The 15,705-nt window shown below is 41.1% G+C and overlaps 1 protein-coding gene and 1 long non-coding RNA gene across 6 annotated transcripts in view; one reads left to right on the forward strand and one right to left on the reverse strand.

The window, feature by feature from the left end:
* The first annotated feature begins 1,067 nt into the window (after positions 1-1,067).
* Positions 1,068-15,705, forward strand: part of NUP153 (nucleoporin 153) — an 86,796-nt gene continuing 72,158 nt past the window's right edge. The window contains exons 1-3 of one of the 5 annotated variants that reach the window (XM_019420042.2): positions 1,068-1,141; positions 3,864-3,970; positions 8,585-8,641. In XM_019420042.2, the coding sequence (XP_019275587.2) occupies positions 8,585-8,641 (57 nt within the window). In that variant the 5' untranslated portion in view covers positions 1,068-1,141; positions 3,864-3,970. Of the gene's footprint in view, positions 1,142-3,863; positions 3,971-8,584; positions 8,642-10,299; positions 10,832-15,705 lie in introns of those variants that run through there. The other 4 variants (XM_019420046.2, XM_019420044.2, XM_019420041.2 and 1 more) reach the window with 4 other exon arrangements.
* LOC128777710 (uncharacterized) lies at positions 6,670-10,188 on the reverse strand. The gene is made up of 2 exons (XR_008423034.1): positions 7,771-10,188; positions 6,670-6,811 (listed from the first exon to the last, which is right to left on the reverse strand). It is a non-coding gene; the product is annotated as an uncharacterized LOC128777710 (long non-coding RNA).

Genomic DNA, 15,705 nt, shown 5'->3' on the forward strand with positions numbered 1-15,705 from the left:
GAGAGGCAGAGAGAGAGAGAGAGAGAGAGAGAGAATCCCAAGCAGGCTCCATGCTGTCAGCCCAGAGCCCAATGTGAGACTTGAACTCACGAATTGCAAGATCATGACCTGAGCTGAAGTTGGACGCCTAACCAACTGAGCCACCCAGGTGCCCCTACTATACCTTCTTTTAAGCTTTCTAGAATTTATTTACATCTAGAGGAAGGAATGGCACCCTCAAACTGTACTCACATTCCCTGTTTGAATGTCCTGATCACAATTCCATTGAGCCCGGGGTTGTGGGAACAATGATGGTTTATGTGATGTTTTCACCTGCCTGACAAGTTGTTTGAAATGGAGAACATCCACTTAAAGCTATTTATGTCATACATATTTCCCAAAGGAAAATTTCTGCAGAAGTATATATTCAAAATGCTTAAAAATAAAGTAATAGTACAACCATTTCTACTAGTCCCTAAAGGGTAGGACATATGTCATCATCATGTTTCTATCTGCAGAATATATGGCCCAGGATAAAATAAATATTTGTTGAATAGTATCCCAAAGTTTTAAGTACAGATCTTTCTTCATCCCTTTAGTTCACAGTTCCTGTTTGGGTAGAATCCCTCAGGGGAAGCACCGTTTTCATCTGATTGTGGAAAAGTGATTTTCTTCTGTTTATCTCTGACACTACAACTAGTAGATGGTCTGCGATAAATTGTATTGAAAAGGAAAAGAGGGAGATTAAAGGTGTTTTAACCCAAAAGGGTTATTTTAACAAACTTAAAGCGTTTTTGAAACACACAGGAAAAAAAATTCCATAACATAAAAGTTGTTGAGGGAACTACACATGGCAAAACCTTCTATGAATATGCATTCATCCAAGTAATAAACACATATCCAATTTGTGCCTGGTCCTCTGGATGTAAAATGTCAGGGAACCGTGAGGTGGCAATAAGGAGGGTCTTTTCTCTCGAATGTATTATTCATCAGTCCTTCATTATTTAGGGCGTTAGTAAGTGATACTCTGTGCTGCTGTTGCACTATTCCTGGGAGGTATCGGTCATCTTTCCCCCATTTATTTTATAGCTTTTGAAGGTGGGTCAACAAGGAGCCAGTCTGGACTCAGAGGACTGACCAATGGAGAGAGGATGCACCAAAGGTGAGTTCAGATCAGCTGTGGACCTGGCAGAAGTTTCCAAAATGGCTACTTGTAACTGTTGGTGGGAATTTAACATGTGCCCTTCCCTTTCTCATCTCAGCCCTCCCTTTCCTCTCCTACAGCGTTCTGTAAACGTGTCCCCTTTTTCTGTACTGCTCACACGGATAGGAAGTTTTCGGTGACCATTGCTGAAAAATCTAAGCAAATGATCTGACCTGTCTTGTTTAGATCTGACATATGAACCAGCCACTGGATTCCTCTTTTCCTTAGCTTGCAATTAAGACAGAGAGCTTCTAAGAACTGTTGCCTTTCTTTTTGCCATCTCAGTTTTTAATGCTTTTCAAAGGATCCGGTTCTAAAGTTAGTGATGGCACAAACGAAGGGGAACAGGCAGCTCCCTTTTGCTTGTAAACCCAAACTGAACCTTAAGGAAGACGGATGCTGGTACCTGAGGAAGCCTGGCTGCAAAGGGAGGGCCCAGAGGCTGTGGAAGGAGTTAAGGGAGAGGAATATTCCCGGTGAAAACAAGAAAAATGGCTTTTCCTTCCCAATTGTCAAGTCCTAGTGCTTTTATTATAGATTTGTCTCCTTACCACCCAGCGGGAGAGCGCTCCCTGATTGCAGTCGCTGAAATTCTGCAAAGGACCCTCTAGCATGAGACAGAGGAGGGATTACACTCCGATATTAGCAAGCATGAGGCTAAAATCATTGATCTCAGCACTTCAGCTGCAAGGGATGGGCCTAAAAGCAGGTGTTTCTTGTAGGAAGTGCTTATGAGTCATTGCTGACTCACAGCGGGGGCAAGATTTTATGACCAAGCAAGTGAAAAAGAGTTGGTTTAACTGTTACTAATTTAAAGCATCTAAGTTACGGCTTGGATTTAATTGTGGCTGGTAGAAGCTGTTTGTTGCTTGGTTCGCGCCTCTGGGGAGCCCGATGGTCTGCTTTGATGTTTTAATTCTATGCATGGTGTATATGCTAGAGCCTAAACCCTCATGTGAGAGGTGGTTTTCCCTCACTGGGGGTGGTGTGTTTGAGTAGGCTTTGCTCAGTGTCTGCAGGGTTGCCTTAGTTTGTTTGGCAATACTGCCTATTTAATATTGAATGTAGAGTAGTGTAACTTCAGTCCTATTTGCTTTGGAGAATATTTGAAAAGTTCTTTTTGGTTTCGAAGAACCGTATTTTTGGTAGCCCACGATAGTCTATTGTCTATATGATGGATCCAAACAAGGTGAGATATACTGAGGGCATCGGCCACGGGTTATAAGTGCCGGGTTAAAGTCATCTTGTTAACTAATCATTACGTCTGTTAAATCAACCTGGGATAATGGAGAATAAGGATGCATTAAATCCAGAATTTCATTTCAGGTAAGTAGTCTACCTTCCTTTGGAAAAAGATCCTGATGAAAAGAAAAAGGAAAAGGAAAAAAATGCTTAATTTCATTTCTGCTCTCTTTGGAGTCAAATGAAATGCACATAAGAGAAAAACATCCACATGTTCTACAAGCTGCTGGTTCGTCAACTAGTTGTTGGTTGTTGTAGATTTTAGTGAAAAATGGGAATTCCTAAGCCTGCTGTTTACAGAAACTTTGGATAACTGATTACTTCCATGCCTTGATCCATAAATATTCATATGAGCAAATGTATTTATATTTGGCCTTGAGGAAGGAAGGTGTATGTGAGCCTTTGAAAAATGACTTAAACAATAAAATAAAAATGATTTTTTTCTTGTAGTTCACAACTTTTAGGCCTTCCTTATTGTAGGAGTAAAGACCTCTGTGTGTTGTGGAAAGAATACTTTTGATGACCAACTTCAGAAAATCTTTAGACTGAAGGATCCATTTTTTTTTTTTCCATTCGTAAATTTTGGAGAAAATACTGCATCTGAATACTGTGTTGACTTCATAGCACCTGTTTAAGAGATCGAGCTATTAGAAGTAGGTAATCAACTTAATTGTTTTTGTGATTTGTCAAGTAGAGAGCTGTTATTTCTGTTGTTATAGTTTAGGAAAGGTGAAATCTATAGATTTTACTCCAAGTTGTCTGACCTCTTTGCATGCATTTTGGGTTTGGATGCTAACCTGGTACTGAGAGCAAAAGAGAATATTTGCTCTTAGAGTCCATTCCTGCTTGCTTTTCTATCTCAACAATGATTTTGTGAGTGTTTTGGAAAGCAGAAAGTGATAGCAATTCTAAGGAAGTAATCTGATATTTCTTTTCTCTGCTCATAGGCCCTGGTATTATGAGATGGTTTATTCTACATCCATGTTTTTTGTTTGTCATGAGTTCACTCTGAAAAGAAAATTTGTACAGATAAGGATATTTGGGAATCAGCAAAGTGTTGTTTCTTTATTTTTTAAAGTTTCTTTATTTATTTTGAGAGAGAGACAGAGTGTGAATGGGGAGGGGCAGAGAGAGAGAACCCTAAACAGGGTCTATGTCCTCAGTGCGGAGCCCGACATGGGGCTCGAACCCGTGAACCGTGAGATGGTGACCTAACCAGAAACCAAGAGTCAGATGCTTAACTGACAGAGGCACCCAGGAGTCCCAAAGTGTTCTTTAAATATCTATGCGCAAGTATATTTCATAACTAATGTTTAGTTTCAGACTCTTAACATACCAGATGTGCTTTATAAGTTCTGGTGGCATGGTTAATTTTTTTAAACGGTGCTTTTCAAATGTCATGCAATACGAGTCACCTGGTTATCTTGTTAAAATGCAGATTCTGATTGAGTAGGCCTGGGATGGCAGAGACCCTTTACAAGCTCCAGGGACTGGTGGTGCTGCTTGTCCTTGAGTAGCAAGAGGCTAAAAGACACATTTTAACTGGTAGGTTGTGCCCTTCCTATGGTGGTGATGTGGACATTTGGGTTGTCAACATGTTAATTCATAAAATGCTCTTGAAAAGAAACATCTTAATGAGTTAGGGTCTGATAAACTCAAGCATTCTCTGCCAATGCTTTTTAAAAATGAAAAGCCTTGGTACTTAGTGCAAGCAAATTGAGTTTTGCAAATATTAGAGTTTTACATAGCTTGCAACCTTAGTGATGAGTTCAGTTTTTTTGATGTAACTGATTAATTATATTTTTAAAAATGAAACGAAGCCCATAGATTTCTTATAGAGGATGAATTTACTAGCATGTGTTTAGAATTTAGAATGTAGAATTTTGGGGGGTGAATTATTAGGGCTAAGTTCTAGTGGTTAATACACCATAATGCAGTAAGCTGTAAAACAACTCAGTAAAATGGTGAAGTCTGATACACCATGTGAACAGAGGTGGTTTTACTGTTTTGTACAGTGACATATATTAGAAATCACCGTAGTAGGCTCTCAATAAATGTTTTTTTTAATATTTAGATGATGTTTATAAATTGTTTATAACTATCCACTTCTTGTTTTAGAGTTGATCTCCATTGTTCATGTTCATTCTGGTTTATATTTGAAAATTAGACAGAAATGTGTAATCCTAGTTGATTCATTAACTGTCTTTACTGTTAGGATGGAATGGGTCTTCCTGAATTTGGTTTTTATTGCATCCAATAAAACTGAATTTCTATTCATAATTGGTAAGTTTAAAATATGCCTTAAACTATAATGGAATGTATGTAAACACATCTATGTCAAAGGCTAGTATACATTGACATAAATAGGAAGAGGAAAAATCTTACATGACACGTTAGAATTAAGTGATATAGGTAGTTAATCAAAACGTGATTATATTAGTTAATTCATTTAGTTTTAAGTATTACTTTATTCCCCAAAGACCGAGGACACAGTAAGTTAATGAGAGCATGATGTTGTACATCTTTAAATATCTTCTCAATGCTATGGCCCCTCTTCCTTAAAATACCTAAAATACCTAAATACCTAAAAAACCTCAATAACTTCCTAGAATCTCAACCCCATTTTGGATTTCTCTAGTTGAGACTGAACTGTAAAATGAAACCAAAACAAAAAAACTAGTTTCACCTTATTTTTCTATGTAATTCTTGGTAATAATTATCACATGAAAATGTGTGTAGAAGATCATAGAGATCTATCTAAAACTGCTCTCAATAAAATAATAATTTCAATAGACATCACAGCAGATACTTCATTTTATGTTAAGATAAAATAAATGCGTAATTTCTAACTTATTTTTTAAAAGTTTATTTAGTTTTGAGACAGAGAGAGACAGAGCATGTGTGGGGGAGGGGCAGAGAGAGAGGGAGACACAGAATCCTTAGCAGACTCCAGGCTCTGAGCTGTCAGCACAGAGCCCAACGTGGGGCTCAAACCCACAAACCGTGAGATCATGATCTGAGCCAGGGTCAGAGCCTAACCGACTGAGCTGCCCAGGTGCCCCTGTAATTTCTAAATTCTTATACTTGTCATCTCTGAATACTCCTTTGGACAGAATTGACTACCTTTTGAAGAATATATAAAGGCTGTTTTTCAATCTAGGTTGGGCTTAGACTATTGCATTTCTGTGAAATTAGTGGAAGCGTCAGCAGCCTCTTCATGTGGTAATTTATAATTGGCAGTTACTATATTGTATGGGGGGGATAAAGAAGTTTATTGGGGGCCGGGGGTGCTAGCAGTAACAGGCTTTTCATAAATTGAGATCTCTCCCAATATAACCAACCATTCTGGCTGAAAAAACTGGGTCCAGGTTTGAGAAAAGTGAACTTGGGCTAATCTTTGTTGAAAACTTGGTTATTGGGAAGAAATCCTTGTCCTTCTGTTGTCTTCTGTGAGGTTCTGCCACTTGATCTTGGATACGAATTGCTGTTAGTTTTTTTCTCCTTATCCTTCACACTATTCTTTTGTTTCCATGATATACGTTGAATTCTATTGGTCTTGCTAATGTGGCTCCTCTCTGAATTTGGAGACCTGATTTATGATATCCCTTTCACTCAGGTGGCCCTGCTGATGTACTCTTCATTGCCATCCTACTGCATAACCACACGTCCCCATGCCACAACGGAGGTCCTTGCATTTTCAGGTGATCCTAAGCCACATATAGGAGTCTAGTCTTTCCAATGCTATCATAGCATAAAGTTGGCAAATATCCATTCTCACTATGCAGTAAGGCAGAACCAGTGTCTAAACATTTAAGTCAGTGTGGAGGCTATCAGAGAGGTTTCTAAAGTATACCATTTTCCATTAAGGTAGAAAATCATTTTTTCAAAGAAAAAATATTTTAAGTCGTAGATAAGTTTCTAAATTGGCTACAAAAATGACAGAGTGAGGGTAAGAGCATGGGCTTTGGAGTTAGGAGGAGGAGAAATCATTCAAATACTGACTCTGTTATTCTGAAATAATTTTTAAAATTATTTTTTATCCCCTCAATGCCCAGTTTCCTTATTTGTAACATGAGGATAATAGTTCCTCTAAGGATTGTTAGGATTACATGAGAATCTCTCCATAACATTATCATAGGGATTTGTTCATGATACTCTTGAATGCTTTATCAGGAATAAATAAATGAATTTGAGAAGTAATTAATTTGTTATGCACTATAGAAAACAAATACATGCAAGCTAGGTAAGATTATAGAAAGCAGTTTAGCTGTATTAATCAGTGTATTATTTATTACAATAAAATAGGAACAGTTGACATTGGTATGATTAGCTGTAGTACGTACAGAGTGAGTGCGATGTGTTAACACTGGTCCATGTGTTCAGGATCTGGAAATGAGAAAAAAAAAAAAAATCCTTCATGGAGTTTAAAACCCGGGTGGGGAGGAGTGAGTTTCTCTTAAAATGCCCTCAATGAAACAACTCAAAACTTAAGATCACTTCTCAGAGCCACTGCCATTTTGTCGAGGTCTAAAGACTGACGGGAATAGAAGTTAATAAGAAGGAAAAGGATGAATACAGAAGAGAGCTAGTTCATAACACACAATTTATTAAGTGATACTTTCCAATTCTGTGAACTACAGAACCTTATTGGGTTTATAGGGATTCAATTCATCATCTATAGAGATTGATTAATTGTAAGTTCTAAATAACAATTATTTCCTTCCTCAAAAGCCTATTAACTCCTAATATGGCTGGAATGATTTCAGGAATCCCTATTACCAGTCCATGTCATTTGATACTTTTTTCCAATTTATTTTTTGATACTTTTTTCCAATTTATATATAGTCTCTGTTAGAGAAACGTTCAAGAATTATTCGTATGTTTGAATGCAGGCAGATTCTTTAAATTTTATAATCAGAATAACTTTATTATAATCCATTCTCTTACTAGTAATTCCTAACTGAAGAATGAGTCCTGTACCAAAAATGCTTGAGGAACTCTAGGTTTGGGGATTGTCGCTCCAAACTGAAATTCAGCACAATGTTATTTTCAAATCCCAAACCTATGCACAAGAAGTTACTTCAACCTACAGTGAGGCTGATACTATTTCAGGGTAAAATTAGGCTGTAGGAAGTTTTGAATGTGAATTTCTCTTGCCTTTTATTTTTTCTTTGCTGCCAAGTCTGGTAACGTTTCCAATAACTCAGTAACATGAATGTGGGAATAATGTATTATTTTTCCCTTAAACACTGTTTTACTTCAAAGAAATAACTGTAAAATGGGGCAAATAGTGGAGATAAGGCTAAAGGGGGATGTGAATTTTTCCGTACTTCCTTAAATCTTACCAATTTTCAATTCTGGAGTTTCACCTTAGGTTGGCCCAGCTCTTTTGCATATCCTTTTCAAAGCTTGAATATGAAGTCTGTCCCATGCAGACATCAAATAACGGGCCTCTAAGAAAGGGATGATTTTTGAGCCCCAGCCTGTTCACTCTCCTGTGCTGGAAATCCTGAGTCTGGTAGAGTGAAAAGGGAAAATGAGACATGACTACAGTTCAATCTTCTATATACACAGCCCAGTGAAATATTCAGGTACAGACGTTCCCTGGCTGAGCTTATTAGGAACTACTTGACTCTGCTTGTCAAATACCTAGTTAATAACTGTGAAAGAGAGACAATTGTATTTAAGAAGGATGAGGTGCTTCAGGGGAAGGAGCATGTCTACCTGACGAGTCTAGTGGGGAGTTAGTGGTAGAGCCTGGCACGGAGGTAGGACAACCAGGAAACAGAAGAGGAAGTAGATTCATTTTGTTTGTCATATTTGGCAACTTTTTATAGTCTTGGTGATTATGGTCAGAGGTGCCACTGAAAGCCATTTGCTCTATAAACCTATGCCTGATACAGCCTGTTTCCTTAGGTGCTGAAAGGTACTACAAAATCCAAGGTACTGTAAGTTTGGTTTCACAATTTGACTTACATGATTTATAAGAGTGATTTGCATTGTGCAGTTTGGTGGTGGAGATGGTATGAACATCTTAGAGTTAATTTGTATTTAATACCTGGATATTACATGCTTTCTAAGTAGTTTTATGAGCTATATATATTAATCCTTTCATTAGAACCACCAACCAGTTGAGGTAAATATTCATTCTATTTGCAGATGAGGAAACTGAAGCTTAGAAAGAGGATCAGTAACTTCCCCAAGGCTACACAGCTAGTAAGTGATAGATTTGAAATTAAGTCTGTTTGACTCTGAAACTTACAACCTTTAAGATCAATTGTCTCAAATGGAGCACTAAACCTATTTTTTTACAGCAGATTTTTTTCCCTCATTTGTTTACTTGTCTCAACTCAGAAAGTTGGGTTACAGTTGTGGCTTTGGGTTCCCTGGGGCTGAGTGTCCTTGAGCATGCTACCTGAATTCTCTGAACCCCTGTCTGGTGGGTTGATGTGGGGGCTGGACCACATGACCAAGAAGCCTTTTCTTTTCTTTCAATTTTTAAAATGTTTATTTATTTATTTATTTATTTATTTTTAATGTTTTATTTATTTTTGAGACAGAGAGAGAGACTGAGCATGAGCAAGGGAGGGGCAGAGAGAGAGAGAGACACAGAATCCGAAGCAGGCTCCATGCTCTGAGCTGTCAGCACAGAGCCCCACGCGGGGCTCGAACTCACGAACTGTGAGATCATGACCTGAGCCAAAGTCGGATGCTCAACCGGCTGAGCCACCCAGGCGCCCCTAAAATGTTTATTTTGAGAGAGAGAGAGCACAAGCCGGGGAGGGGCAGAGGAGACATAGAATCTGAAGCAGGCTCCAGGCTCTGAGCTGTCAGTACAGAGCCTGATGTGGGGATGGGGGCTGGAACTCAAGAACTGGGAGATCATGACCTCAGCCAAAGTGTGAGGCCCAACAGACTAAGCCACCCAGGCACGCCCCAGCAAGCCCTTCTGACCATCAATTCCTACAATCTCTATTCTTTGTGGGATCAGTCTTTGATCCTAGCTCACTTACTCACTTTCCTAAATATAATGCCTTCTATTTGGAGCAATATATGTATACTTTTATTACCGGTAACCTACCACTTACGTCTGATGTGAGCTGCCTGCCTGTGGGTAATAATTGTAACCATTTATTGCAGTTCTTGCCTACCAGGACAGATACTACGTCCTCTGCATGAACGATCACTATGGTTCCCATTTTACGGAAGACGAAGCCAAGGCTCAGAAAGTTTTGACTTCTGCAAGGTCAAGCTAGAGAGCGGTGGGGCCAGAATTCTAGTCCTTGTGTTTGACAGCAAAGCCCTTACATGTTAATGGGACATTAATGAAACCGTATACATTTTTAAATTCTGCTTTAGGCTTAAAGATCACCAACATTGCTTTTTCAACCATTAAAAAAAATTTTTTTTTATATTAGCTCCTGTCTTCGATTTTACTATCTGTTGACTTTCTGCCCGCTTTACCAACCAAAGGGGAAGTTGAATGAAAAGAGGTTATTGTTTTTATGCTAAATGCCTCTGCCCAAGTCTAAGTTTACAGCTAAAAGCAATAAAAAGGACGGAGCCCGCGGCTTTGTGCCTCTGCGGTGATCCGAGGATCTCCTTCCGCGTCCTCCTTTCGTTCTTCCGCTGAACTACGCTTCCCAGCGTGCCGCGCGGCCGAGAGCGCGGGCTCGGCCGGCCCTCCCTTCCTCTTCGCCTATCACTCGGTCGCAGTGTAATGATGCAAACGCGTCGGGCGCTGACGAGTGACGGCGTTCTGGCTCGCGACCGCGGCGGCGGCCTTAGCAGCGGCAATAGGCGCAATAGCAGCGGCGACTGCAGGGACGACGACGACGACGGCGGCGGGGCGGGCGCTGTGCGCAAAGGGGAGGGGTAGGCGGGCGGCGCCGGCGGCTTCAACTGCGGCAGCTACGGCTAGGGCGACGAAAGAATCCCCATCAGCCGGCGGTCGAGTTAGGCCTAAACAGCGCCTGGAGCTGATCGCGCTGTCCTCTGCGGGGGATCTCCATAGAGACCGTGACATACACAGAGGCGGGGGTCCGCAGGAGGCTGCCGGACCGGAGCCAGCTCCTCGGCCTCAGTCGCCGCCACCGCCTTCCCTGCTGCCAGCGCGCATTTTCTCTCCGCTCCTGCTCGAAACCTCGCGGCTCCTGGTGTGCCTGTGCCCTACTGTGTGGGCAGCGAAGGCGGACTTTTGGGCTGGGGCCGGGCGGGGGGGGGCTCTAAGGCCTCCACCTCTGCCTCTCCCGCCCCCTTACCCGCCCCGACGCGGGAAGCGGCGGAGGCTCCGCCATGGCCTCGGGAGCCGGAGGAATAGGAGGGGGCGGTGGCGGCAAGATCCGGACGCGGCGTTGCCACCAGGGGCCAATTAAGCCTTACCAGCAGGGGCGACAACAGCACCAGGTATGGAACCCCGACGCGGTGGTATCTCAGCGGGTTCGGAACTCAGCGGGAGGGAACAGGCGGCGTGGGGCCCTGGTGCCCCACGTGGAGCGGACGCTAGGGCCCGAGGAAAGGCCCGAGCCAGGCGGCGGGATCTCAGGCCGCCGGAGTGGCGACGGGAAGTGGGCTGAGACAGGCCCATCTTTGCGGCACACACGTGTGGTTCGGGCCGCCTCTCCCCGATCTTCTGGGCCAGGGGCTTCCCCAGACAGGCGCAGGGCGGGAACAGAAATTCTAGGCCCACGTTGCGCGCATTTCTTTCGGTTTTGGCGGGGATTGGGGGGTTTGAGGGTATTACTCACGTCCTCTCCAGGGAGAAAGGAAGAGATGTGGCTGGAGGCCCATACGCTTGCTGTTTTCTAGTCTCCCGCGTTTCAGTTTGTGTGGGGAGGGGGCTGTCCCAGGCAGTCCGCTTCCGAGGCACCCGGGGGTGGGGATGGGGCGCTGTTACACAGAAAGTGAAATAACTTTGTTTCATGCTATTAATTAATTCCGCGTCTCCCCTGCCGGTGTCCTTCGATCTGAGAGCATCCACTTAGATTTTTCCCCCCCTCTCCCATAACCGGATGATAGTTACCTAGGTCCTGGGGCATTTTGAAAGTCCCTCTCCACCCTTACGTCTTTTCTCCGCTGCGAGACTCTTCCCTCTCCTCTTCTATCCACTCCCTCCCCCCCCCCCCCCCCCCCATTTTATTTTGGAGGCTAGAACTGGCTGTTACGCACAGTTGACCGGAACTCCAGTTCTGATCTCATGCACGAAATATTTTAATATTATGGGGCGTATTCTAGAAGTTTAAGGTACTTTTGACACCCAGGAATGTTGGTGGTCTTCTCATTAACCACCTTGTGCACTCATGGGTGTTTGAAGTATGAAAAGGAGTTTATCCTAATTGTAAACGATACATTTGATTTTGAGAAAATATTATTTTAAAAAACTTATTTATTTATCATGGGAATTGAATAGGAAAATGTTAAAAAATTATTTTAATAAAAGTCATGTATAAAATTTGACAGTGAGGCTAAGGTGCAGGTGTTTGTCTTAAGGCTGTCAAAAGTATGGGGAAAGGGTCTGGTAACTTGTTGCATCCTATTAAAGGTAGAATTCCTAGATTGCTTTATTTTGGGTGATGGTGGTATTGAATATTTTAACATGTTTGGTGATGATGTTAAATTGTACCACTAAAACGCAAATTTTTAAAAGTAAAATTGGGGGGAAATTTTTTAATAGTAAAAATTGTGGTTTATAATTTTAAGTAGCTAATGGCTAGAAGTCGTGACATTACTTTTACCTCCCAGTAGGTTTCCCCCAGATGTATACAGAAAGGGCCGTTTTTTAAATTTCTTTGTGAGGAACAGGGGTGGGGTATTGCAGGCAAATTTAAGATTAGAATTCAGGTCACACGCCTGGCCATTTAACCTAATCCTTTTGTAGAATGGAAGTTAGACACACATGCTTTCTGTTTCTCTTGAAGAATAAATGTCTTTGAGTTCTCAGATCTTCTTACAACAAAGTTACTATATAAAAAATGAGATGTTTTAAGTACATGTATTGGATGATCTGGACAGAGTTTAAAAAGGAGTTAATATATTCCAGGTGGCAAATGTTACAATCACAGCTTATTTTTAAATGTACTTAAGATAAACTAATTTGGGGGAATGATGCCTTAACAACATAATACTTATGATCCAGATTGCCTTAGATCGGATGTGATTTTTGTGTAGTTTTAAGACCTTGATAATTTATCTTTTCCCCTTATCTAAAATACTTCCAGCTTCTTGCCCTAGCCATTTGAAAACATTTTTTTAATGTTTATTTATTTTTGAGAGAGAGAGAGAGAGAGAGAGAGAGAGAGAGAGAGAGAGAGAGCGCGCGCGCGCGCGCAAGCGCACACTGGAGGAGCGTCAATGGGGGAGGGGCAGAGAGAGGAGGAGACACAGAAGCAGGCTTCAGGCCCTGAGCTGTCAGCACAGAGCCCTATGTGGGGCTTGAACTCGCAAACTGCGAGATCATGACCAGAGTTGAAGTCGGGCGCTTAACCGACTGAGCCACACAGGCACCCCTTGCCCTAGCCATTTAATTGAAAAAGAAAATACATTTTAGCTTTTGAATTGGGATTAAAGATGTTTGGGGGTTTCTTGATCAACACGGCAGGTGTTACTTAATATTGGCAGAAAACACCAAAGAAAAGTATGCAGGAGTATACAGATGCTCAATTTTTAACAATCTAAAAATAAAAACTGCCCTTAGTCCTTACTGGAACTTTTGTGGACTTGTAGACTGCCTGCTGGCTGTCTGCTGTCTTACGTTGTCTGTCACCTCTATGTTTTGCAGCAGCTGCTGAGTCATCATGAATAGCAAGGAGCTTCATGACATGGCATGTTTTATACTAATGTTATTTGATTAAATGTCCACGGGTTTCTGGGCAAAAATGAAGTTTTGGGTTGTGTAGTAGAGGGTTGGCATAAGAACGGGAGGTCTGGCACTGTCGTGGATGTTTGCCATCGCCTGGCAGGCCAATTAGCTTGTGCGGTCAGGCAGTACCTGCAACTTTTGCGTGTGTTCATCTGACTTGTAATTTCCTGTTTTGACTTCTCAGTTAGCTCTGCTAAGATACATCTAAAGATTACATTTTTTCCTTTTAACTTCTGATCTTTAAAATGCCATCTTGCTTGAAGTTTGGAGACAGAAATCCGTTTTCTGACTCAACTAACTGAAGGGCAGTTACTTAAAGAATTATAGAAGCAAAAATGAAGAACAGCCCTGAATAATGTAAGTCGATCATTTTCGCTTGCCTTCTGTCCTCCTTAACTCAGCCCAGATGCATTTAGGAAATGGTGTCATTTTTCTAGTTGGGAGTGAACAGATCACTGAAAGAAGACGTGGTTAGTTTTTGTCCCCGCTTCAGTCGCCTTTCCCACTTCTTGTGCAGATTGTCAGGCCCAGGAAGTCAGCTCCGGAGAGCTCAAGCTTTTCTTAGTAGTAACCACAAAAAACCTGAGCCCATGGGCAAACCAGAACCTTGCCTCTGGAAGAATCTACTGCCACCTCCTGGTGAGAGGGCACTATTTATTTTTGCCCTTTTTTGAGGGGGGTGTGCTTAAGAGGTTTTGTCTTCTGGTCTGGAGCTGTGGGAATCCACTCATTTTATCTACCTGGATATAGCTTGTCTTCCAACAAGTTCGTTTTTGCATTTAGCTATTTTAGAAAAAGGAGGGAATCCCTTTATTTAGTAGCTTAAATCAGGAGTCTGCAAACTTTTTTTTGTAAAGGGCCAAATAGTAAGTATTTTAGGCTTTATTACCGCAAGTTGTTTGTTTTGTTTATGCAGCCCTTTAAAAAATGTAAAAATCATTCTTAGCCTGGGGCTTGTATAAAAACAGGCTAAGAGCTGAATTTGGCCCACAGACCATGTTTTGCCTAACCCTGGTTTATATGATGGTTTAGGTTTTTTTGTTTGGTAGTTTCTATATGATACTTTCTCCCAAGTATGCCCCGCTTCCAAGTATGTCCTACTTGGGATCTGATGGCTAAAGAGTATTCTCAGTTTTGAAATGGAAGGATATTTAGACATCAAATACTTATTGCAGAATGTACTAAGTAGTTTTGGCTTTAATTTTATCTTTACTGCTTTGTCTTAGATGTTAAATACTATCAGTGGAAACAACTGGAAATAGTTGATAGGGAAAAAATAATGGAATCAGAGTATCTGGGTTTGAATCCTGTTCTGCCAGGATTTGGACAAGTTATTTAAATTCTCTGCTTAATTTATGTGTCTGTAAAGTGAAAATTGTTGTGAGGGTTAAATGAGATTAGTAAAGCTCTTAGAGCAGGGCGTGGCATATATGGTAAGGACTCATTTGAAATTGTGATTAAATACAGCCTTTTTAAAAAAAATATTTATTTATTTTTGAGAGAGAGTGAATAAGCAGGGGAGGGGCAGAGAGGGAGACAGAGAATCCTAAGCTGACTGTGCAGAGCCCAACGCGGGCTTGATCCCAGGAACAGCGAGATCATGACCTGAGCCGAAATCAAGAGTGGGGTGCTCAATCCCCTGCGCCACCCAGCTGCCCCTAAATACAGCCTTTTGATATAAATGTTTGTCTTTGAATTTTGCTGCCTCTCAGTAGGGTTTTTTTCCTTTATGTACCCAACCTCAAGCTTTAATAGGCTTTTATTGGATCTAGGGACTTTTTACTAGGTGATGAGGCCAAACTTAAACTTATTGAGTACTTATTTTCGAACATGTTGCCTTCAAGAAATGCCAGTCATTTAAGTATATAGGAGAGTAAATCCAAATATTAACTTACTTAGTGCATAGTAGGTTTTTTGTTGGTGATGAGAGGCCCTTGTATGTGATATTTTATCAATTCACTTACCAGTGTTTGAAGTAAAATGAAGACTTCGGTCTGATGTTACTAATTAAAACCATTTTCTTTAGGCACAGAATATCATTAGGAAGATGTAATGACCTCGTGTTTTCAAAAATGGTTTTATTTGCAGGCAGTTAGCTTATGGCCCTGGTTGCGATATATTTTTAAGATTCTTCTGTGTTGGGTGGCCTGATTTAAAGTCTTGCTACAAGATACAATTTACTCTGTTTGCTATCAGAAACAGGATGGTAGAATGCCTTTCCTGTGTATAGATGTTTCAGTTTGCTTGCTTTTGCTTATCTTTTTCATAGTGTGATTTAAGAAGTAAACTCTTAAATCCCGTTTTCAAATAGATTATTTAAGAAAAGTGACAATATCTTGTATAAAACTTTTAGTGGGTTAAACTGCTTTGGTCTTTATTGGGTTTCCTGTGGCTAGTTTGAAAGGTCTTTCAGGGATTCCTT

The sequence above is a fragment of the Panthera pardus genome, unplaced genomic scaffold (genome assembly GCF_024362965.1).
Source record: "Panthera pardus isolate Hobbes unplaced genomic scaffold, ASM2436296v1 HiC_scaffold_17, whole genome shotgun sequence".
Taxonomy (NCBI): domain Eukaryota; kingdom Metazoa; phylum Chordata; class Mammalia; order Carnivora; family Felidae; genus Panthera; species Panthera pardus.